General features: G+C 43.0%; 1 protein-coding gene across 4 annotated transcripts in view; it reads right to left on the bottom strand.

The window, feature by feature from the left end:
• Positions 1–24,261, bottom strand: part of LOC126203562 (uncharacterized) — a 292,843-nt gene that overhangs the window by 83,301 nt on the left and 185,281 nt on the right. For all 4 annotated transcript variants that reach the window (XM_049937888.1, XM_049937889.1, XM_049937886.1 and 1 more), the window contains one exon: positions 5,431–5,685. In XM_049937888.1, coding sequence (XP_049793845.1) covers positions 5,431–5,666 — 236 coding nt within the window. In that variant the 5' untranslated portion in view covers positions 5,667–5,685. The remainder of the gene's footprint in view (positions 1–5,430; positions 5,686–24,261) is intronic.

Below are 24,261 nucleotides of genomic sequence, written 5' to 3' on the forward strand. Positions count from 1 at the left end.
TATATATATATATTATTTTGTGGGGGGGGTGGGGAAATTACCCACTTACTATATCCAAAAATACATCTCATCAGTAGAAGGAGTTGCCATTCAGAAATTCTTTTAATTTCCTTTTAAATGCTATATGGCTATCTGTCAGACTTTTGATGCTATAAGGTTATTAGGTAAGTGACCAAATAGTTTCGTGGCAGCATAATTTACCCCCTTCTGAGCCAAAGTTAGATTTAACCGTTAGTAGTGAAGATCATCCTTTCTCCTAGTGTTGCAGCCATGTATACTGCTATTACTTTTGAATTTGTTCGGATTGTTATTAACAAATTTCATAAGTGAATATACAGGGTGTTTCAAAAATGACCGGTATATTTGAAACGGCAATAAAAACTAAACGAGCAGCGATAGAAATACACCGTTTGTTGCAATATGCTTGGGACAACAGTACATTTTCAGGCAGACAAACTTTCGAAATTACAGTAGTTACAATTTTCAACAACAGATGGCGCTGCGGTCTGGGAAACTCTATAGTACGATATTTTCCACATATCCACCATGCGTAGCAATATGGCGTAGTCTCTGAATGAAATTACCCGAAACCTTTGACAACGTGTCTGGCGGAATGGCTTCACATGCAGATGAGATGTACTGCTTCAGCTGTTCAATTGTTTCTGGATTCTGGCGGTACACCTGGTCTTTCAAGTGTCCCCACAGAAAGAAGTCACAGGGGTTCATGTCTGGCGAATAGGGAGGCCAATCCACGCCGCCTCCTGTATGTTTCAGATAGCCAAAGCAATCACACGATCATCGAAATATTCATTCAGGAAATTAAAGACGTCAGCCGTGCGATGTGGCCGGGCACCATCTTGCATAAACCACGAGGTGTTCGCAGTGTCGTCTAAGGCAGTTTGTACCGCCACAAATTCACGAAGAATGTCCAGATAAGGTGATGCAGTAATCGTTTCGGATCTGAAAAGTAGGCCAATGATTCCTTTGGAAGAAATGGCGGCCCAGACCAGTACTTTTTGAGGATGCAGGGACGATGGGACTGCAACATGGGGCTTTTCGGTTCCCCATATGCACCAGTTCTGTTTATTGACGAAGCCGTCCAGGTAAAAATAAGCTTCGTCAGTAAACCAAATGCTGCCCACATGCATATCGCCGTCATCAATCCTGTGCACTATATCGTTAGCGAATGTCTCTCGTGCAGCAATGGTAGCGGCGCTGAGGGGTTGCCGCGGTTGAATTTTGTATGGATAGAGGTGTAAACTCTGGCGCATGAGACAATACGTGGACGTTGGCGTCATTTGGACCGCAGCTGCAACACGCCGAACGGAAACCCGAGGCCGCTGTTGGATCACCTGCTGCACTAGCTGCGCGTTGCCCTCTGTGGTTGCCGTACGCGGTCGCCCTACCTTTCCAGCACGTTCATCCGTCACGTTCCCAGTCCGTTGAAATTTTTCAAACAGATCCTTTATTGTATCGCTTTTCGGTCCTTTGGTTACATTAAACCTCCGTTGAAAACTTCGTCTTGTTGCAACAACACTGTGTTCTAGGCGGTGGAATTCCAACACCAGAAAAATCCTCTGTTCTAAGGAATAAACCATGTTGTCTACAGCACACTTGCACGTTGTGAACAGCACACGCTTACAGCAGAAAGACGACATACAGAATGGCGCACCCACAGACTGCGTTGTCTTCTATATCTTTCACATCACTTGCAGCGCCATCTGTTGTTGAAAATTGTAACTACTGTAATTTCGAAAGTTTGTCTGCCTGAAAATGTACTGTTGTCCCAAGCATATTGCAACAAACGGTGTATTTCTATCGCTGCTCGTTTAGTTTTTATTGCCGTTTCAAATATACCGGTCATTTTTGAAACACCCTGTATATATTGTGAGACTACAGCGAAGATCCCTAGCTTTTTAAGTAAGTGTCTGCAGTATAATCTTGGATGAGCTCCAGCAATTATTCTGATAACATGCTTTTGTGCAATGAACACTCTTTTACTCAGTGATGAGTTACCCCAGAATATGATGCCATACGAAAGCAGAGAATGAAAATAGGCATGGTAAGCTCATTTACTGAGATGTATATCGCCAAAATTTGCAATGCCCTCTATAGCATAAGTAGCTGAACTCAAACGTTTCAGCAGATCTTCAGTGTGTTTTTTCCAGTTCAACCCCTCATCAATGCATACACCTAGAAATTTTGAACATTTACCTTGGCTACCAATTTCTGATTGAAGTCTATATTTATTAATGGTGTCATTCCATTTACTGTGTGGAACTGTATATAATGTGTTTTGTCAAAGTTTAATGAGATCCCATTTGCAGAGAACCACTTAATGATATTCTGAAAAACATCGTTTACAATTTCATCAGTTAATTCTTGTCTGTTGGGTGTGATAGCTATACTTGTATCATCGGCAAAAAATACCAGCTTTGCATCTCTGTGAATATAGAATGACAAGTCATTAATATAAATTAAGAACAGCAGAGGACCCAAGACTGAACCTTGTAGCACCCCATTCTTGATTGTTCCCCAGTTTCAGAAATCACCAGTTTTTTGCATATTATGTGAACTGCTTATTTCAACTTTCTGCACTCTTCCAGTTACGTATGATTTAAACCATTTAAGCACTGTCCCATTTATACCACAGTATTTGAGCTTATCTAGGAGTATTCCATGATTTACACAATCAAAAGCCTTTGAGAGATCACAAAAAATCCCAACAGGTGACTTCTGGTTACTCAGAGCGTTTAATGTTTCATTGGTGAAAGTATATATAGCATTTTCCGTTGAAAAACTTTTCTGGAAACCAAACTGACATTGTGTTAAAACTTTATTTTTACAAAGGTGTGAAGCTACTGTATAATACATTACTTTTTCAAGAATTTTGGATAAGGCAGTCAGAAGAGAGATTGGGCAGTAGTTGTTGACATCAAATGTATTCCCTTTTTTATGCAGTGGTTTAACAATGGCGTAGTTCAGTCTATCTGAGAAAATACACTGCTTCAGAGAGCTATTACATATGTGGCTAAGAATCCCACTTATCTCTTGGGAACAAGCTTTTATTATCCTGCTGGAAATGCCATCAATTCCATGTGAGCTTTTATTGTTGAGAGTGTTTATTATCTTCTTAATTTCAGAAGAAGAGGTGGGTGGAATTTCAATTGTATCAACTTGTGTGGGTAAGGCGTCTTCCATTAACTGTCTTGCTTCTTCTAATGAACATTTAGATCCTATTTTCTCTACAACATCTAAAAAATGATTATCCAAAATGTTTTCAACTTTCGGCTTGTTGTTTGTCAAGTTTCCATTCGCTTTGATGGTAATGCCGTCATCCTGTACTCTTGGTTGCCCTGTCTCCCTTGTAATAATATTCCAAATTGTTTTGATTTTGTTATCAGAGGTATTAATCTCAGACATGATGCACATGCTTCTGGACTTTTTAATAACATTTCTTAATGTAGCACAGTATTTTTTTATAATATTTGGCTATTTCTTGTTGTTAGATACAGTTCCCTTTTGTGGTTATGAGATATTTTGACTCCTTTAGTAAGTGAAGGTTTTTTTGTATGGTTTCTTATAGTTAGATTTAACTACTTTCTTGGGAAAACAGTTTACAAATTCTCTTACAAGTGTATCCTGAAATAAGTTATATTTTAAATTAGCATCCAGGTTCCTTGTACACCTCATCCCAGTCTAACTGCTGAAGATTTTCCTTGAAATTTCTAATTGTTGACTCATTCATTGAACACACAGTTTTGGAGGGTAGTTTTGAATTACTGAATGCAGCTATGTCATATACTGTAACTGGCTGAGCACCATCATCAGAAAGGCCATTCTCAACAGGACAAAGATGTATGTTTTTAAACTTATCTTGGTCTATAAACGTGTTATCTATCAATGTGCTGCTGTCCTTTACTACCCAAGTACGAAAATTAATGACAGATGTCAAATTGAAAGAACTGAGCAAGACTTCCAGGTCATTCTTCCTATTACAATCTTTAAGTGAATCAACACTGAAGTCCCCACAAATAATTATTTGCTTTCCCCTATCTGGCAGATAGGGCATCCTAGTTTTCCAGAAATAAATGAAAGTTTCCTGAAGGGGACCTATATACTGTATACTGTTACAATTATAAAAGAGCCCTCCTTCAGTGTAAATTGACAGGCACATGCTTCTATATGTTGCTCTGTACAAAACTTTTTTGTATCTAAGCTTTTTACACAGTGATAAATTTTGAAATATATGGCAACTCCTCTCACTCTCACCTTATTCTCTCTACTCATATGTGCAGCTATTTTATAACCACTGATATTTACCTTTTCCATATCAGACACAATGTGATGCTCAGACAGCCATAGTATATCTATTACATTATCCGATTCAATGTCATCTAAACAAATCAGGAGCTCATCTACTTTATTCTTCATCCCGGGATATTTTGGTGGAAAATGGTAACATTATTTTTTACTTTACTTTTGTGAGAATCTACATTTTTCTTTAATCCACCAATATTTTGGTTAAATATGGTAACATTATTATTTACTTTACTGTTGTGAGAATCATGTGAGTTTTGGACCTCTTGAGCACCTTTCTGTCTGAACTTCTCATTGGATACTGATATTAGTCTAAAAAAGAGGTACATCTATGAGTACTTTAGTGTCCCCACTTATGGATTTCGCTAACAACCATGCCAGTTTACCCTTCCATTTCCTATTGAGGTGTAGGCCATGGCTTGTCAAACCCCCCCCCCTATCAATAGCCTCGACAGGAACCAATCCAATGTCTGACAGAGTGGCCCCCCTACGCAGCTGATCCAACTCCATATTTCCCTCTGGTCAGAGCGGTTCAACTGGGGCTGATCATGCTGCATGAAAGCAGGCACCAGCCCAACATTGGTATGGTTCATTGCTGAGGCTATTTTCACCAGGTCACACTCCATACTGCAGCCCTGATCCCTATCAGTACTGTTTCCCACTCCACCCACTATCATCACATGATCCTGCTTTGAGAAACCCTTGCACAAGGAACCTATATCCTCTACCACCTGGCTAAGACACACACTTGGCTTGAAAAAGTTTGTGACCTGGTACCGTCACCTAATTTTTCCTGCAAAATCTGGCCCACACCTCTTCCATGGCTGCTACCTAGCAACAGAACTTTCATCTTACTTTCTATAATTTTTTTTTTTTTAAACTGTTGGTTTCCTAGTGAGATTCTGTTGCATGTTAACTACCTCTACTGGAGCCTATTACTTAACTGTGGTAGCAAGGCAAATCTATTGGTTGTGCCAATTGGCTGAAGTTATTTTCCACAGTAGGAGATGAAACATTTTGCAGAGAAGTATGCTTTAGACCATAGCCTGAACCTCGAATACTGGATGTTGCAAAGGGAAAGCTTAAGAGTAGACAAGTGAAGAACTTCACCTTTGTGGAGAGGTTCCATGGAGTTTCTCCTCCTCCTTTCTGCAGGCAGGTGGTGATGGGGAAGTCTTCACAGTGACAGCAGGTGCTGTCCGTGATGCTGCCCTCGGTGATGGTGCTGATGAGGCAACTGTAGCCTTCGCGGTGACAGTAGGTGCTGTCCTCGATGCCACCCTCGGCGAAGGTGCTGCCATCGGTGGCCGTGGTTTGGTCGGGCCATTCTCCCGCATGACACCCATCTCGATGATGGAATTTTACCTGTCAACACAACCGCCACACATCCACTCACTACTAAGATATGTCTGAATATGCAGTCTGCATTTTGTTCTTGGAATAGGTGAAACACACACACGTGGCTGAACTGTTGTTACTGTGCTTTTTAAACTTCGTTAAGACCGGAGTAGGCTGACCAGACGTCTCGATTTTGCCGGGACAATCCCCATTTTCAAATAAATGTCCTGGTGTCCCGAGAAAATTCATCGGGACAAATAACTGTCCCGGTTTTTAATTGAGAAACTAAATGCGTCTAATAATATTTATCATTTAATTAAGTATTTGTGAAAAACAAGCTTCCTAAAAGTAGAACGTTATACAAATAAGTGTTTTCATAGTATATAGGACTACTGCATTTGGTTTAACTAGTCTTGTGCCCTAAGAAAGAGTAAGAAATGTTCAAAAGAAAAGGGTATTACCTACCCCCTGCTCTAACATCCCGAGCTTCTGCTTTACGGCCCTCAAAGTGAAACTCAAATCAAAGGAAGTATAAAGGAGCGTTACTTAAACCATTTCTCCCAACGGGACTGCAGCTACACTGAAGCGCCAAAGAAACTTGTATAGGCATGCGTATTCACATACTGAGATATGTGAACAGGCAGAAGATGACACTGCGGTCAGCAACGCCTAAATAAGGCAACAAGTGTCTGGCGCAGTTGTTAGATCGGTTACTGCTACTACAAGGGCAGGTTGTCAAGATGTGAGTGAGTTTGAACGTGATGTTATAGACCGCGCACGAGCGATGGGACACAGCAACCCCGAGGTAGCGATGAAATTGGGATTTTGCCATACGACCATTCCACGAGTGTACCGTGAAGATCAAAGAGTCCGGTAAAGCATGAAATCTGCGTTGCCGGAAAAAGATCCTGCAAGTACGCCGGGATCAACGACGACTGAACAGAATCGTTCAACGTGACAGAAGTGGAACCCTTCCGCAAATTGTTGCAGATTTCAGTGCTGGTTGATCACCAAGTGTCAGCGTAAGAGCCATTCAATGAAACATCATCGATGTGGGATAGCCTTGATGACTGTAAGACACAAAGTTTTATCCCTCACCTGTGGCCGTCAACACTGACATTGGATTGTTCATGACTGGAAACATGTTGCCCGGTCGAACGAGTCTCGTATCAAATTGTATCGAGCGGATGGATGTGTGCAGGTATGGAGACACCTCATGAATCCATGTCAGCAGGGGACTGTCCAAGCTGGTGGAGGCTCTGTAATGATGTGGGGGTGTGCAAATGGCTCTGAGCACTATGGGACTTAACTTCTGAGGTCATCTATCCCCTAGAACTTAGAACTACTTAAACCTAACCAACCTAAGGACATCACACACATCCATGCCCGAGGCAGGATTCGAACCTGCGACCGTAGCCGTCCCGCGGTTCCGGACTGCAGCGCATAGAACCACACGGCCACCAAGGCCGGCTTTCGGGGGCGGGGGGTGCAGTTGGAGCGATATGGGACCCCTGATACGTCTAGATACGACTTGATAAGTGACACGTACGTAACCATCCTGTCTGATAACCTGCATCCATTCAAGTCCATTGTGCATTCCGAAGGACTTCGGGCAATTCCAGCAGGACAATGCGACACACCAAACGTCCAGAATTGCTAGAGTGGCTCCAGAAACACTCTTCTAAGTTTAAACACTTCCGCTAGCCACCAAACTCCCCAGTCATGAACATTATTGAGCATATCTGGGATGCCTTGCGACGTGCTGTTCAGAAGAGATCTCCACCCTCTCGCCCTCTTACAGATTTATGGACGGCCCTGCAAGACTCATGGTGTCAGTTCCATCCCCCCCCCCTCGTCCCCCCACCCCCCAGCACTACTTCAGACGTTAGTCGAGTCTATGCCACGTCGTGTTGCGGCACTTCTGCGTGCTCATGGGGCCCTACACGATATTAAGCAGTTGAACCAGTGTCTTTGGCTCTTCAGTGTATATGGAAGCAAATTTTGTGAAGAATGTGAGCAATGCGGCATGTGCACATATGCACTCTTGACCTAACAGTTTGCAGTACAACGAAATCTTAAATTTTAGTAGGAAATGTGTAATTTGTATTTGATTACTGATTAGTAATTTTACCTAATTTTCAGGCTTTACAAATTGTACTAAGTAACTAGTAAGCGACTAAACACTGCGGAAAATATATCCAACCTATTACAATAAAGAAGTAGGTATGTATGAGCCTATTTTATTTCTGAAGGAAAGAATTTTATTGTGTATCAAGTAGCTACATTTCCCATTCCAATTCACAAAATGAAGATACATTTGTGCAATGGGTTTTTCAGCTGCTGCATCGCCATGGACCTATTATCATTTTCAAAATACTGTCTGACTCTAAGGAAAGTTTGTATTTGATGAGCTATCTGCGCATGCGGAACAAATCGCGGAAAAAAAGGGGGGGGGTACGGTCGTCGCTTGCTTGGCCTTTAGGAATTCAGTCGCTATGGAGCGCTTCCCGGGAGCGGACCTCGCGTTCTGTGTGTAAGAATTTTAAGAAAACGGTGATTCGTCGACTGTAGCACGGAGGAAGATTTGCAGTGATCGTGGATTGCATAATGTAAATGATGCTCCAAGTCTTCCCCTTATCTGGAAATGCATCAGAACGTTTGAGGAGACCGATTCAGTGTTGACCAAACCGAAATCTGGTTGACCAAGGTCATCAAGAACGGGCGAATCTGTGGAGAGTGTAAATCGGTCTGTTCGTGACGATCCTCTCCTTGGTATGCGTGCAAGTTCTTTGAACGTGCATAGATCACCACTGCACCGAATCCTGCAAAAGACCTTAAACTGCATCCTTACAAAATCCAATTGGTGCAAGAATTACAGCCTCAGGATGCCACACATTGGCTGCAGTTCGTTGCAAGGATGTGACTGAGTGCCTCCATTTAACATACTGGAGGTCAAAGAATCCTGAACAGAAACGGCTGGAAGAGTAATTGACCTGTACGTTTTCGAGGACGAGAGCAGCCACGCAGTGACAGTGAATGCGAAACGTTACGTGACGATGTTAATGACTTTTTGGTGTGTGTATTGCAAAACTTCCATGGTTATAACCAAAGAACATGCTACAGCAAGACGGAGCCGCAGCACACACATGCAATGCATCTAGACAGCAGGTTTCGTGAAATTTTCGTTGGCAAATTGATCTCCAAGAAGGATAACATAAATCGGCACCCTTGTAGTTCAAATTTGAGCCCCGTGGATATTTTCCTTATGGGGATATGTCTAATCTAAAGTGTATGAGAAAAAACCGACGTCTCTGGAGCAACTGAAACAAAATATCTGTAGCGAAGTGGCAGCCAATCCATTGTTTGCATGGCGAGCCGTCAAACAAAATGTTATGCAAGGTTCGCAGGAGAGCTTCTGTAAAATTTGGAAGGTAGGAGACGAGGTACTGGCAGAAGGAAAGCTGCTCGGGTAGCTCAGTTGGTAGAGCACTTGCCTGCGAAAGGCAAAGGTCCCGAGTTCGAGTCCCGGTCCGGCACACAGTTTGAATCTGCCAGGAAGTTTCATATCAGCGCACACTCCGCTGCAGAGTGAAAATCTCATTCTGGAAACAAAATGTTGTTCATCGTTTAAATGAGTGTCGTGGTCGTGCTGGATTGCATTTAAATGACATTACTTTTAAGAAGTAAATTCCTATATTGTATATTTGAATAATAAATAAAGATTTTGTCGATAGATTTCAACTTCCATTTTATTTTGAACATCATGTATGATCTTTCTTTTATCTCCTCACTGGTGACAAAATGATGTCCTTTCATGGTTCTCTGCAGCCTCGGCAGTAGAAAGAAGTCGCTGGGGGCCATGTACGGCTTATACGGCAGCTGAGACAACATAACGGTTTTGTTTTTTTAAAAAAAAATCACGAACAAGCGCTGAGGTGTGAGCGGGAGCATTATCGTGATGCAACTTCCACGAGTGTTTTTGCTAAAATTCTGGTCGCTTTCTTCGGATTACTTCACGCAAACAGCGCATAACTTCAGGTAGTATTACCTAAAGAACGTACGACCGTAAGGAGGAACTCGTGATGCACTGTCCAGTTGCAATCGAAGAAAACTGTGAGAAGAACATTCATAGTGATAGAACTTGTCGAAATTTTTTTCGATCTTTGCACTTTAGGCAGTTTCCAATTGGGCGATTGGGCCCACCTTTTAAAATCTTATTCAGAAGTTCTGGATCGTTTTCGAATTCATTCAGCAATTCCTAAGCGATGTCTGCGGGTTTCGTTTTTCGTCGAAATTCAACAATTACCGGACTTACCGGACAATTTTTGCAGCCACACGTTTCATGTCCAAAACATCCGACAAAATTGCTTGGCACAAGCCAAAGATCATGCCGGTATCATCAACAACCTCTCTGATGCTGATTCGGCGATTTTCCTTGTACATTTTCTTCTTCCGTGTTAGGGAATCCAGGGGGGTCGTCGTCTTCGTCTTCTCAACCCTCTCTGAAACTTTTATACCACTCGTAAACTCTTGTTTTACTCACAGTAGATTCGCCAGAATCCACAGTCAACATTTGGAATGCGATGCTGCACTTTATTCCATTTTTCAAGCAAAATGTAATGCAAATTCTTTGATTCATCTTTTTCAAAAGTAAAATTTCGCTGAGAACTTGAAAACACTTGTAACATTTTCGTCTGTCAACAATAAACTAAATATTCAGAACAGCTGAAAATGCAAACATACATTAGGAACATGCGAACCAACAAAATTAAAAAGGTTGAAGATTGGATGTATAAAGCCCGCGAAATTAAAAAATTCCTCTTGCTCTTTGATCACACCCCGTACATTCCCTGACACTTTTCGCTGGCTTTTCACTACAGCTGAGAAGAAAATTTAAAAGCAGAACGCTAATTACCGACGAGCGACATAGCTTGAAGAAAGGCTAGATTTTCACACAGGTTATTAGCAGTTGGAAAGATTTACATCATTCCAACAGGAAGGAGGTACACGGCTCGTGTTGTCTGTAGTTCAACCATGCCTAGACGGTCAATACCGCGGATCGATCGCGTTCTCATTGTTACTTTAAGCCAGGAAGGGCTCTCAACAAGGGAAGTGTCCAGGCGTCTCGGAGTGAACCAAACCGATGTTCGTACATGGAGGAGATACAGAGAGACAGGAACTGTCGATGACATGCCTCGCCCAGGCCGCCAAAGGGCTTCTACTGCAGTGGATGATCGCTACCTACGGATTATGGCTCGGAGAAACCCTGACAGCAACACCACCATGTTGAATAATGCTATTCGTGCAGTCCACATGACGTCGTGTCCCGACTCAAACAATGCGCAGTAGGCTGTATGATGTGCGACTTCACTCCCGACGTCCATGGCAACCGCGACACCATGCAGCGCGATACAGATGGGCCCACCAACATGCCGAATGGACCGCTCAAGACTGGCATCATGTTCTCTTCACTGATGAGTGTCGCATATACCTTCAACCAGACAATCGTCGGAGACGTGTTTGGAGGCAACCCGGTCAGGCTGAATGCTTTAGACACACTGTCCAGCTTGTGCAGCAAAGTGGAGGTTCCCTGATGTTTTGGAGTGGCATTATGAGGAGGGGGGGGGGGGGGGGGGGCGACGTACGCCGCTGATGGGTGGTCATGGAAGACGCCGTAACGGCTGTACGATACGTGAATACCATCGTCCGACCTATAATGCAACCACATCGTCAGGATATTGGCGAGGCATTCGTCTTGATGGACGACAATTTGCGCCTCCATCGTGCATATCTTGTGAATAACTTCCTTCAGGATAACGACATCGCTCGACTAGAGTGGCCAGCATGTTCTCCAGACACGAACCCTATCGACCATGCCTGGGATAGATTGAAAAGGGCTGTTTATGAACGACGTGATACACCAAGCACTCTGAGGGATCTACGCCGAATCGCCGTTGAGGGGTGGGGCAATCTGGACCAATAGTGCCTTGATGAGCTTGTGGCTAGTATGCCACGACTAATACAGGCATGCATCAATGCAAGAGGACGTGCTACAGGGTATTAGAGGTACTGGTGTGTATAGCAATCTGGACCACCACCTCTGAAGGTCTCGCTTTATGGTGGTACAACATGCAGTGTGTGGTTTTCATGAGCAATAAAAAGGGCGGAAATGATGTTTATGTTGATCTCTAATCCAATTTTCTGTACCGGTTCCGGAACTCTCGGAACCGAGGTGATGCAAAACTTTTTTTGGTGCGTGTAATTTGTTTGAGGGGAGATGTCGATCGCGGGAAGCGGGAATACGATTTTTATTTATTGACTTTTTACTTGAAAACCCTTAAAATAATGAAGATACATCAGTCATATAATTACATGTTACGAACGTAAACAACAATAATGATCAGGTCCTTCATATAACTTCAATTTAATCAGCATTATAGCTTTATATTCGTGTGTTTACTTTCAAAGAAATTTATTGTGCTGGTTCTTTTCATTAAAAAGTAATGCAAAGCCTGTGTTTATTTAGTCCGTTCCCACCTCCTGGTGAAAGCATCTGATGTTTATATCCTCTATCCCGCGTTTGCAGGTGGACGTTTGAGTCTTTCGGCAATTTGCTGTCAACTCCATTTCTTTTCCTGTGGCATTTATGCCGTGGACCTCTTGCAACTACGAGGTGTATGAGGACATTAATGAGACCGACAACTCTGTGTTGTTCTGCTTGTGTACACCGATGTATTCATCCCTTCAAGATGCTCAGCCCGATTATCATCCGCAGTCTGCTACGTTCGGGCGATGAGCTGGGCTACAATGTGACCGCGCATATATTGGTGTACTAATTTCAAAAATTCGTACCCCTTCAGCCGATTTGAAAAATTCTGCTGCCTGACAGCCATTGTTGGTGGCCCCCAGAATCCACAGATATCGGTGCCACTGCGATCGCATCGTTAGCCAAGGAACTTATAGTGTTGACGAAGAAAAAAGCAGAATAATAAATGTTGGGTATGTAAATGGTCCTCTCGCACACGACGCCATGGGGCAACAAGGGTGGAAAATTGCATGACATTTCCTCACCCACAAACAGAAAGGATAGTAAATGAATGCAGGATAAACAATAAATGCACAAACTTTATTACTCGTTGTATAGCTAGAACCTCAGATATATTCAGTTTCTTACAACTCTATTCTATTCACTCGAGCTCTTTCCCATTGTTTAAAAAGCCATTCAACAGCCATGATCGCATAAAATATTTCTTTATTTAAGACAACCTGTTTCAACAGACTTCGCTGCCATCTTCAGATCATAGAAATCTTTCTGTTGTAAAACGTGTTCATTTTACGCAGAACCTCAGGCACAAAATGTCAAGTTGTCTGGTATTTAGGTTTCAGTGCTCAGTAATTTTTTTTGCAGTTTATTATGTATCATTGCTTATATTTTTTAATTACTTTTGTTTATTTATGTTCAAACCACTACACTAATCTCAGAAAATTCCAGTTTTATTTGTATCAATATCTCAGCAAGTTACAACACTCACACACTTCTCTTATTTTATTACCAAACTACGAAATTCTTTGTTCAAACAGAGTGCATAGAGAGACCTATGTTTCATTACCACAGTATGAAAATTACATGGTCACATGATATATAATAGAAAAGTTACAACGAAACCAAATTAACAGGTCCTCTAAAAAGTACAGGATAACTAAAGAACCAAATGTAGTGACCAACCCCTGAAAGTTGTATCTAAATAAATCTAAAGACTTCTCAAATGAACCAAAGTTGATATCGATATAGCGGTTAGCTGTGTAGGAAGATGAATGAATAAATGTTTTGGGCTGAAAAAGAAAGTAGTATAGCTCCTAAGTAGTTCTGAGCTTTCGAGTTAATGCCACGTTCATAACTGTAATGTATCAGTGATGCTATTTATTTTAATAAGTAGCACCCAACTTGGCCGTTCCAGACTTTTCCTCGACAGAGAAATTTGAAGAGTTTATTGGAAATCAGAAATCAGGCGTGGAAGATCCACATCAGAAGCCAGGTGACCACTAGACCATGGTCACCATCTAATGCGGGTAACTTGATGTAATGGCTGTTTCATACAGGTTTACCAACTCTGCTCTCATCAGACTAAAGGTTTCTCTGAAGAGGAATACTGTGTTCATAGCATCCTTGCTGAAACTAAATTTGTGGACTTCCTGGTTGATAGCCTATCAGATGACCAACTTATACAATCTGAAGTTCCAGCTGCCAGAGCACACGTTCAGCGAGAAGCCAGGAAGTATATGCCTCAGAAACCTCAAAAATGGTGTTATGCGTTATTTTTTCTCTATCTTGTGTCTGGATTTGCTTATACATTCTAAATATATACAGGAGCTGAAACTGAGCTGAAAACCGACTTCATCACGAACCAGAATTGGGAACTAGTGGAAATATAGTTGTCAGATCTTATAAAGAGTGTTTCCACAAAGTCCACTTTGATGGTTACCGTACCAGCCTTCCACTAATTTCATACTTGGATGAACAAGGCATCCATGTTTTGGGCACTGTCAGAAGGAACAGAAGCCCTTAGTGTAAACTTCCAAATTATCATATTGTGAAAAAAGAAAAACGAGAATTTTCTGTCGACTACTGCACGACATACAAAAACACCGATATCAGCAGCTATGTGGAAAGACAATAGAAGTGTATGTTTACTATCTACGTTCGCTGGAACTCAACCAGAAGGCCCATATGGAATTTTTCGATTTACTTGACAGCTTTTTAGACGTCACTATATTTCTGTGTGGACTAGGAAATGGTACATGCGATTGTTTTATCATATTGTTGACATAACGTGTCAATTCCTGGTTGCTGCATAGAAGGCTGCATGCTCCCAAAGGCTCAATGAAACAGTCAGCATTCGGATTGAACTTTCAACTGCTCTGTGGGTTACTGGACATTCTGCAGCGCCGAAACGAGGGAGCCCTCCTTCTGAAGTACAGTATAATTACGCAGCGAAGAAATGTAAAGGTCCAACAGCACCACTTCCCCCGCCAGATATGCGATGTGACCGTGTGATTCCCAAGATGGAATCCCACAAGAGCACGGCGCAAATTTCAACACGTGCAAAGCAACCTTTGTGGTGTGCAGTAAATGTAGTGTGTCGCTTTGCTTCAATAAAGGCGCAAATTTTTTTTTACAGTTTCACTCCATGCGAGTTACAGAAAAAAAATACTGTAGCGGTATTGAGTCCTGAAGTTAATATTCTTTCAGAATTAATTAAGTTTAAAAATTGAATGCCTGGTTCTAAAATTAGTATATTTTGTATATACTGCGTAATCATGAAATACAAATGGGTTTTTTGAAATTTCTATGGCATGAATTTTCCAAGATAATAGGTGAAAAACTTCTATGACACAAAATATTAAGAGGGATTCATATATGCATTAGATGTCCCAATACACAATGACTCATTTATGAATCAAGCCAATAAAATCTCTTAAAGATTATCAAACTGAACAGCAGAATGTTTTAAACATTTTGCGATTATTTAAATTGTATGTCCCCACTTGTAAGAACTTTTTTTAATAAAGAAAATACCATGCACTAGAGGGCTAAGAGCTATTTTGGCGACTGTGAAACACATCTCTTGTACTGAACAAGTGCTCGTAGGTCTTAAGGTATGTATTTTGGAGCTCACGTTTATTAGATATTTTTTTGTTTATGTCGGCACTACCTCCTTCCAAAATATGGGAAGCAAAGAGCTTGCAATAGAAAAGGCTTGTTTCACAGTATCGAAGATAAAGAAGTGCTCACAGCTCTTAAGGTATACATTTCAGAGCCCCTGTTTACTAGACTTTTTTGCTTCTTGCATCGCGGATTTTCATCCGTATACGAGTTTAAACCGTTATGTGAAATAATATCCGTTTAGGTGTAATTAGTATTTTTACATTTTGCGACGAAGTGTAATCAGGAGTCGGGTTTTCAACAGAAATATCAGGGCAGTACTAGTTAGTTCGGGACACTTGGCAACCCTGCTCCCTATCCACAATATCGCGCTGCCTTAATGAGGCTCTGAACACTAGCAGACTGAGTGTGTGTAGCTTGTGAAAATGCAGTAACCAGATATTCCAGAGCGACCCAACAGCCTCCAGTGGTCCACCCACCTGCCAACTTTCACAACACACACACACACACACACATAACGCGTGCGCGCGCGCACACACACACACACACACACACACACACACATGCGGCGCGATTCTCACTGAGACGATACGACTTGTTGGAATAAATGTCGCGAGACGCGGACGCTTTTCAGTGCGACACTCGTGTTCCCACTGGGACGATATGGTACGCGATGCGACTCGCCATATGACAAGCGACAGGACAGCACGAATCACGTTTTTGTTTCACTTTCAGCTGCAATCCTGACCTCTTCTTACGAGGACGTTTTTGTGGCCTCAACTCGAAAAATTCCAAGAATTCCACGGTATGAGTCCAGACAGTTTGCAGTTTTGGAGTATGAGCTACTCCGGCAAAGCTGAACAGAAATTTTCGAGTTGCTATTTCTCGTGCTAAGGGGTTACTCATTACAGTAACTTGTTGAAAGTGTGTGAATGATGTTAAGAATGCTACCATCAAAAGTTTATTAATTTTTTTGTAAAATCATCTGTAAGGGGCGTTCAAAAAGAAACGAGCCTGAGGCATAATTACAGAAACCAGTACCTGCATGATAGAAGTATTGACCCTGGCTGTTGAGACACCTGTCCCACTGTGACACAAGGCGGCTAATGGTTGTCTCATAAAATTCCCGAGGCTGCGATGTTAACCAGTTCCGCATGTACAGCTGGACGTCGTCGTCCGAGGTGAGTCGTTTGTCCCTCACAGTCTTTTTAAGAGGATTAATGATGGGGGCCCGTGTGCCGGGCAGCCTGGATGTGGTATTTAGGTGGTTTCCCCATCCTTCTAAGGCTGGTACCCAAGTCCCGCGTCCGTCAGACAGTTTGCAAACATTTCCATACGAATAACGCTACGGCAGACAGTGGAGAGCGGGAGGGACAGGGGGGGGGGGGGGAGATGTAACAAGGTAGTGACAGAAGAATTTCTCGCCGCCCCCTAAAGTAAACATTCCAAATCGGTTAGTTGGCATGCTGATGCAGGACAAAAGCGGAAAAATCATTTTTTCACCGATTAGTTTCCACAGAATCGAATGAGAAAGACTGCAGAACGGAGAACGCGCGCCATACCGAAATAGCAGTTTTCATTTTTTATACGGTAAGTGAAAGTTTTACTTAGAAAGTAACTACAGAAACGGACACAGCATTGCTTCTTCTGTATAAAACATTTTTTAAGCACAGATGACTTGAAATTTCCTTCATAGTGTGTGTACCGTACGATACAGGTTGCGAGATGCGACCAGCATTCCATATTGCGCTGGGCGATGTGACAGAGATGCGTATCGCTGACTTATCGCCGTTGCGCCAATGTCAACCAGGTAAGTCGCTTCTGAGACCGTCTCGCTTCTGCGTATGCACGTACAAATACTTTTCAGCTCCGAAAATTACTGTGTCTATCATCTGCTGCTTCTGGTAAACTGTAAATTATACACGCAATAGCCGCGCGGTTCGAGGCGCCATGAACGGATTACCCGGCCCCTCCCGCCGGAGGTTCGAGTCCTCCGTCGGGCATGCGTGTGTATGTGTGTTGTTCTTAGCATAAGTTAGTTTAACTCCTGTGTAAGTCTAGGTACCAATGACCTCAGCAGTTTGGTCCCTTAGGAATTCACACTTTCTTTCTTTCTCTCTCTCTCTCTCTCTCTCTCTCTCTCTCTCTCTCTCTCTCTCTCTCTCTTTTTTTTTTTTTTATACACACAATATTACCATGTACACTTACGAGTAAAACATTAGGACCACCTGCTTAATAACTTGTTTGTCCGTCTTTGGAACGGAATACATCACTAATTTTGCATATCAGGGATAAAATACTTTGTTGGTAGGTTTGTGCCATTAGATGTCTACGCACAGGTCACGTAATTCGCGTAAATAACGGGACAGTGATCTGCGTACGTGGTGACAGCGCCCGATAGCGACCCAGATGGGTTCCATAGGGTTTACATCAGGCGAATTTGGTCGCCGGGACACTATAATGTTCAAAATGGTTCAAATGGCTCTGAGCACTAATGGACTTAACATCTGAGGTCATCAGTCCCCTAGAACTTAGAACTACTTAAACCTAACTAACCTAAGGACAGCACACAACACCCAGCCATCACGAGGCAGAGAAAATCCCTGACCCCGCCGGGAATCGAACCCGGGAACCCGGGCGTGGGAAGCGAGAACGCTACCGCACGACCACGAGATGCGGGCACTATAATGTTCCTCAAACCACTGTAGCACGGTTCTGGCTCCGAGACACGGACCATTATACTGCTGAAAGATGGCATCGCCGTCGTGGAAGACATCAAGCATCAAGGGCTGCGGTGGTTCGTAGCTGTCAGCGTGTCGACTACTATCACAGGTTCGGCGCAAGCGCAGGAGAATGTCTCCTATAGCATAATACTGCTCCCACCAGCCTGCTTCCGTGGCATCGCCGTTCGCATCGATGACGGCGTTTGTGGTGACTATCGACCTAGTGCAGCAAAAACGTGATTCATCCGAAGAGCCAAGACGTTTCCACTGATCGACAGTCGAATCCGGATGGTCTCACGTCCACTGGAATGGTAACTGACAATGGCGTTGGGTCAGCATGTGAACACGTAAGGGTGGTCTGCTGCGAAGCTCTACGTTCCTAACGTACGATGAATGGTGTGCTCCGAAGTCACAGATGGCCATCTATCCTGCTGTACACAGCAGACAAGCCTCCGAACCCCAAGTTGTGTGAACGCTCGTGGACTTCCACACATTTAGCGCCTAGTGGTAGTTTCACTATCCTTCTATCTCTTTCCGTAGATGCTCACGACAGCTTCGTTGTTTTCGAGATACTCGTTCACAGGCTCTGCTTAACAGTAACCCGCCCTTTGTTAAAGTCGCTTATCTCATTGGATTTCCCCATTCGCAGCCCGTATCTTCGCTACAGTGAACCCCGTCCGTGTCTGTTCCGCTTACATATTTTTGTTACAATGTCGCTTGCCCGCAATACCACGTGACGACATCCACCGTCACGGTGAGGAGTGGTCACAATGTTCTGTGTAGAGTCGGCGAAAGAAAATCATGACAGTTGCGGTGAGCTTCTCATGGCTGCTTTGTGCTAAGACCCCTGTAAACTGAGCTGAACTGTTCACCATATTTTCCCCAAAGTATAGGATATTCATACTCGTAAACATATGAGTCACAATGCGAGTGGAGATTTCTAATTAAGTGTACTGAAGAATTCGTCGTAAATGTGAGCGGTTGCTCAGCTGTGAACTGCACTAACTATTGCAAAAATGGTTTTAGCATGTTAGAGTACGTACCTAATGGCCGTGCGGTCTAATGCACGGCTTTCCGGGCGGGAAGGAGCTCCTGGTCCCCGGCACGAATCCACCCGGCGGATCTGTGTCGAGGTCCGGTGAACCGGCCGGTCTGTGAATGGTTTTTAGGTGGTTTTCCATCTGCCACGGCGAATGCGGGCTGGTTCCCCTTATTCCGCATCAGGTACACTATGTCGGCGATTGCTGCGCAAACAAGTTCTCCACGTACGCGTACACCACCATTACTCTACCACGCAAACATAGGGGTTACACTCGTCTGGTGTGAGACGTTCCCTGGGGGGGGGGGGGGGGGGGTCTACCGGGGGCCGAACCGTACAATAACCCTGGGTTCGGTGTGGGGCGGACGAGGGGTGAAGTGGACTGCGGTAGTCGTCGTGGGGTTGTGGACCACTGCGGCTACGGCGGGGACGGAGCCTCTCCGTCGTTTCTAGGTCCCTGGTTAACATATAGTACAATACAATACCTACCTAATCATAACACCCATTTTTGAAGACATTGGTACCGATTTGTTAACTCATCACATTTAATATTTACATTCCTATAGCTGTGCAATATTACATTTCAATTTTTCTATTACACGAAAAGGGCATTCTAAATATTTCTATAAACATTAATTACGGTTTGGTTCACTTTATACATGCACTATGAAATATTTTATAAGAAATACAGTAAAAAATTTCGTGTATGGTTAACCACCCACAAGGTAAACACTGCTGAATCATGAGAGATGGGGAAAACATGGCGGGTGATTCAACCTGTTATATAGGAGATCTACTTTGCGCGTCTACGTCAAACAATTGCATAACTGTATTTTGTAGCCGGCCGAAGTGGCCGTGCGGTTAAAGGCGCTGCAGTCTGGAACCGCGAGACCGCTACGGTCGCAGGTTCGAATCCTGCCACGGGCATGGATGTTTGTGATGTCCTTAGGTTAGTTAGGTTTAACTAGTTCTAAGTTCTAGGGGACTAATGACCTCAGCAGTTGAGTCCCATAGTGCTCAGAGCCATTTTTGTATTTTGTACACGTCGTAAACGTCTCAGTGCTGTCCCAGCTGTGTAGAAGAGTAATGTTTTCGGATGCAGCCTTGTACGCTTCGCAGATGAGAACTGGCAAGCAACAACACTGCCAGCTGACAGGGTTCTCCTGTCGCCGACTTTACTGCAGAGGCTGTCATTAACGTTTTGTCACCTCAATATTTCTAGTAGTATGTGTTTGTTTTCACAGATATATACAAAACCGAATGAATTTTCAATAAATGAAAAATTCATAACTTCATATATGTAAATTATCACATATAATCCCTCAAGTAACGTATTAAGACCACATTTAGTTAAATAATATTTGACAATATATCACTGTAATTTAAGGAGATGGGACCTGGATAAACTGAAAGAACCAGAGGTTGTACAGAATTTCAGGGAGAGTATAAGGGAACAATTGACAGGAATGGGCGAAAGAAATACAGTAGAAGAAGAATGGGTAGCTTTGAGGGATGAAGTAGTGAAGGCAGCAGAGGATCAAATAGGTAAAAAGACGAGGGCTAGTAGAAACCCTTGGGTAACAGAAGAAATATTGAATTTAATTGATGAAAGGAGAAAATATAAAAATGCAGTAAATGAAGCAGGCAAAAAGGGATACAAACGTCTCAAACATGAGATCGACAGGAAGTGCAAAATGGCTAAGCAGGGATGGCAGGAGGACAAATGGAAGGATGTAGAGACATCTCACTAGGGGTAAGATAGATACCGCCTACAGGAAAGTTAAAGGGACCTTTGGAGAGAAGAGAGCCACTTGTATGAATATCAAGAGCTCCGATGGAAACCCAGTTCTAAGCAAAGAAGGGAAAGCAGAAAGGTGGAAGGAGTATAAAGAGGGTCTATACAAGGGCGATGTACTTGAGGACAATATTGTGGAAATGGAAGAGGATGTAGATGAAGATGAAATGGGAGATAGGATACTGCGTGAAGAGTTTGACAGAGCACTGAAAGCCCTGAGTCGAAACAAGGCCCCGGGAGGAGACAACATCCCATTAGAACTACTGACGGCCTTGGGAGAGCCAGTCCTGACAAAACTCTACCATCTGGTGAGCAAGATGTACGAGACAGGCGAAATACCCTCAGACTTCAAGAAGAATATAATAATTCCAATCCTAAAGAAAGCAGGTGTTGACAGATGTGAAAATTACCGAACTATCAGTTTAATAAGTCACAGATGCAAAATACTAAAGCGAATTCTTTACAGACGAATGGAAAAACTGATAGAAGCCGACCTCGGGGAAGATCAGTTTGGATTCCGTAGAAATGTTGGAACACGTGAGGCAATACTGACCCTATGGCTTAGAAGAAAGATTAAGGAAAGCGAAACCAACGTTTCTAGCATTTGTAGACTTAGAGAAAGCTTTTGATAATGTTGATTGGAATACTCTCTTTCAAATTCTGAAGGTGGCAAGGGTAAAATACAGGGAGCGAAAGGCTATTTACAATTTGTACAGAAACCAGATGGCAGTTATAAGAGTCGAGGGACATGAAAGGGAAGCAGTGGTTGGGAAGAGAGTGAGACAGGGTTGTAGCGTATCCCCGTTGTTATTCAATCTGTATATTGAGCAAGCAATAAAGGAAACAAAAGAAAAGTTCGGAGTAGGTATTAAAATCCATGGAGAAGAAAAAAAAACTTTGAGGTTCGCCGATGACATTGTAATTCTGTCAGAGACAGCGAAGGACCTGGAAGAGCAGTTGAACAGAATGGAGAGTGTCTTGAAAGGAGGGTATAAGATGAACATCAACAAAAGCAAAACGAGGATAATGGAATGTAGTCGAATTAAGTCAGGTGATGCTGAGGGAATTAGATTAGGAAATAAGTCACTTAAAGTAGTAAAGGAGTTTTGCTATTTGGGGAGCAAAATAACTGACGATGGTCGAAGTAGAGAGGATATAGAGTGTAGACTGGCAATGGGAAGGAAAGCGTTTCTGAAGAAGAGAAATTTGTTAACATCGAGTAATGATTTAAATGTCAGGAAGTCGTTTCTGAAAGTATTTGTATGGAGTGTAGCCATGTATGGAAGTGAAACGTGGACGATGAGTACTTTAGACAAGAAGAAAATAGAAGCTTTCGAAATGTGGTGCTACAGAAGAATGTTGAAAATTAGATGGGTAGATCACACAACTAATGAGGAGGTATTGAATAGGATTGGGGAGAAGAGGAGCTTGTGGCACAACTTGACTAGAAGAAGGGATCGTTTGGTAGGACATGTTCCGAGACATCGAGGGATCACCAATTTAGTATTGGAGGGCAGCGTGGAGGGTAAAAATCGTAGAGGGAAACCAAGAGATGAATACACTAAGCAGATTCAGAAGGATGTAGGTTGCAGTAGGTACTGGGAGATGAAGAAGCTTGCACAGGATAGAGTAGCATGGAGAGCTGCATCAAACCAGTCTCAGGACTGAAGACCACAAAAACAACATCACTGTAATGGCCGGCCGGAGTGGCCGAGCGGTTGTAGGTGCTATAGTTTGGAACCGCGCGCCCGCTACGGTCGCAGGTTCGAATCCTGCCTCGGGCATGGATGTGTGTGATGTCCGTAGGTTAGTTAGGTTTAAGTAGTTCTAAGTTCTAGGGGACTTATAACCTCAGAAGTTAAGTCGCATAGTGATCACAGCCATTTTTCACTGTAATGCCTTCAATATTGGGTCACGACATAATCGTTTTCGTATACATGTATAATGTTGGATTTCAATATCACTTGTGCTTTGTAACCAGTTTCAAACGCTCTTACATGTTACCAACCATTTTTGTGCTGTTCTCAGACCCAACTGTTTCCCATGCTGCCTTCACCTTCTTTTTCAGGTCTTATTCGAGCTGGTTGTATTTCTCCTGACCCTTCAACTGCATTCGTGCCAGAAATTTCTATGAGATTAAGGCCGGGCATCTAAGCTGGTGTCTGAATAGCTCCAGGAGAGTCACAAAAAGTCGTTCTCTTACAATATAGGTTGCGTGCTTCGGGTCGTTATGTTGTAAACATTTGAATGTACATCTAACCTCCAACTTCTCAGTACTCTTGTACAAATTTTGCATCAGACTGCTTTCACGTGTTGGTGAAAAAGTAGTCTCTCCCACTGTAAATGATGAAATACAGCATTACACCAAAATATCCCAGTTTTGCAGTACGTTGCAAACGCTTAGCTGGTAGCTGATATTTCGGCTTTCATCACACGCTGGAAAGACGACGAATTTTCTCTCATCAGCAAATACATCATCCACCACTCACGCTCTTTGGTAGCGTGGTCAATTTCAAGGCATGGCTACATGACGGAAATCTGACACGCGTTTTCGAACGGCGCATTTAAACATCTGGTGTTAGTATCACAATTTCTTTTAAATCCATCCAGGTAACTCTGCATACTTGACGAATTATCCCAGTTTTATTTGAATATCTGAATAACCGCATGCAGAATATCTGAAACCGAAACAGACTGCAACTACTAAGGAGCCCTACTGCTCGTCGTCTGAACTTCCTTGAAATTCGATCGCGCAATAGCGCGCCTCAACGCGTTTTAACATCTGAACTTGACCTTAACAGGAGGCTACTGCGTCGGTTCTATTTGTTCGCATATGGCTTTCTTTCTTGCCACTCCTTCCATCGTACCCTTGTTCCCCGATAACCTCCAGACCGTTGGGTCACTTTCTTGCTTACAACATTCCTGGAGCAACTGGACTGCAGTTTTCGGTGCATTCCATCGAGAAATACGCTTAATCTTTCATTTAGCTTCCTTCGGTGCCCCTTGTGAGGGCCCGATTCTTTGCGATATTCCTCCTCAAATCGGCTTATGTATACCCAAATGTAATTCCTGGGATGTTAAACAAATTAGCAATATGTCTGTGGTGCGGCCCTTCGCACGATGAAAGACGACTCGTTGTCGCTCATCGAACGTCGTGTTATTTCGTTTCCATTCTTCCCACTACCTCCTTGTAAGCCACAGAACGGTAACAAGTGGATGGACAGGGAGAAAGAGGCCGCAAAATAACACTCAACGCTGTTGTGTTCACTACACAACCTATCGTGTTCTTTTTTTTTTTGGGGGGGGGGGGGATGTATCCAAATAAAGTATGGTTGCCATCAACTCGCAAAGCTGTTATGTGTATAGTAATATGCCATTTACA

This window comes from Schistocerca nitens, chromosome 9 (genome assembly GCF_023898315.1).
Source record: "Schistocerca nitens isolate TAMUIC-IGC-003100 chromosome 9, iqSchNite1.1, whole genome shotgun sequence".
In the NCBI taxonomy this organism is placed as follows: Eukaryota; Metazoa; Arthropoda; class Insecta; order Orthoptera; family Acrididae; genus Schistocerca; species Schistocerca nitens.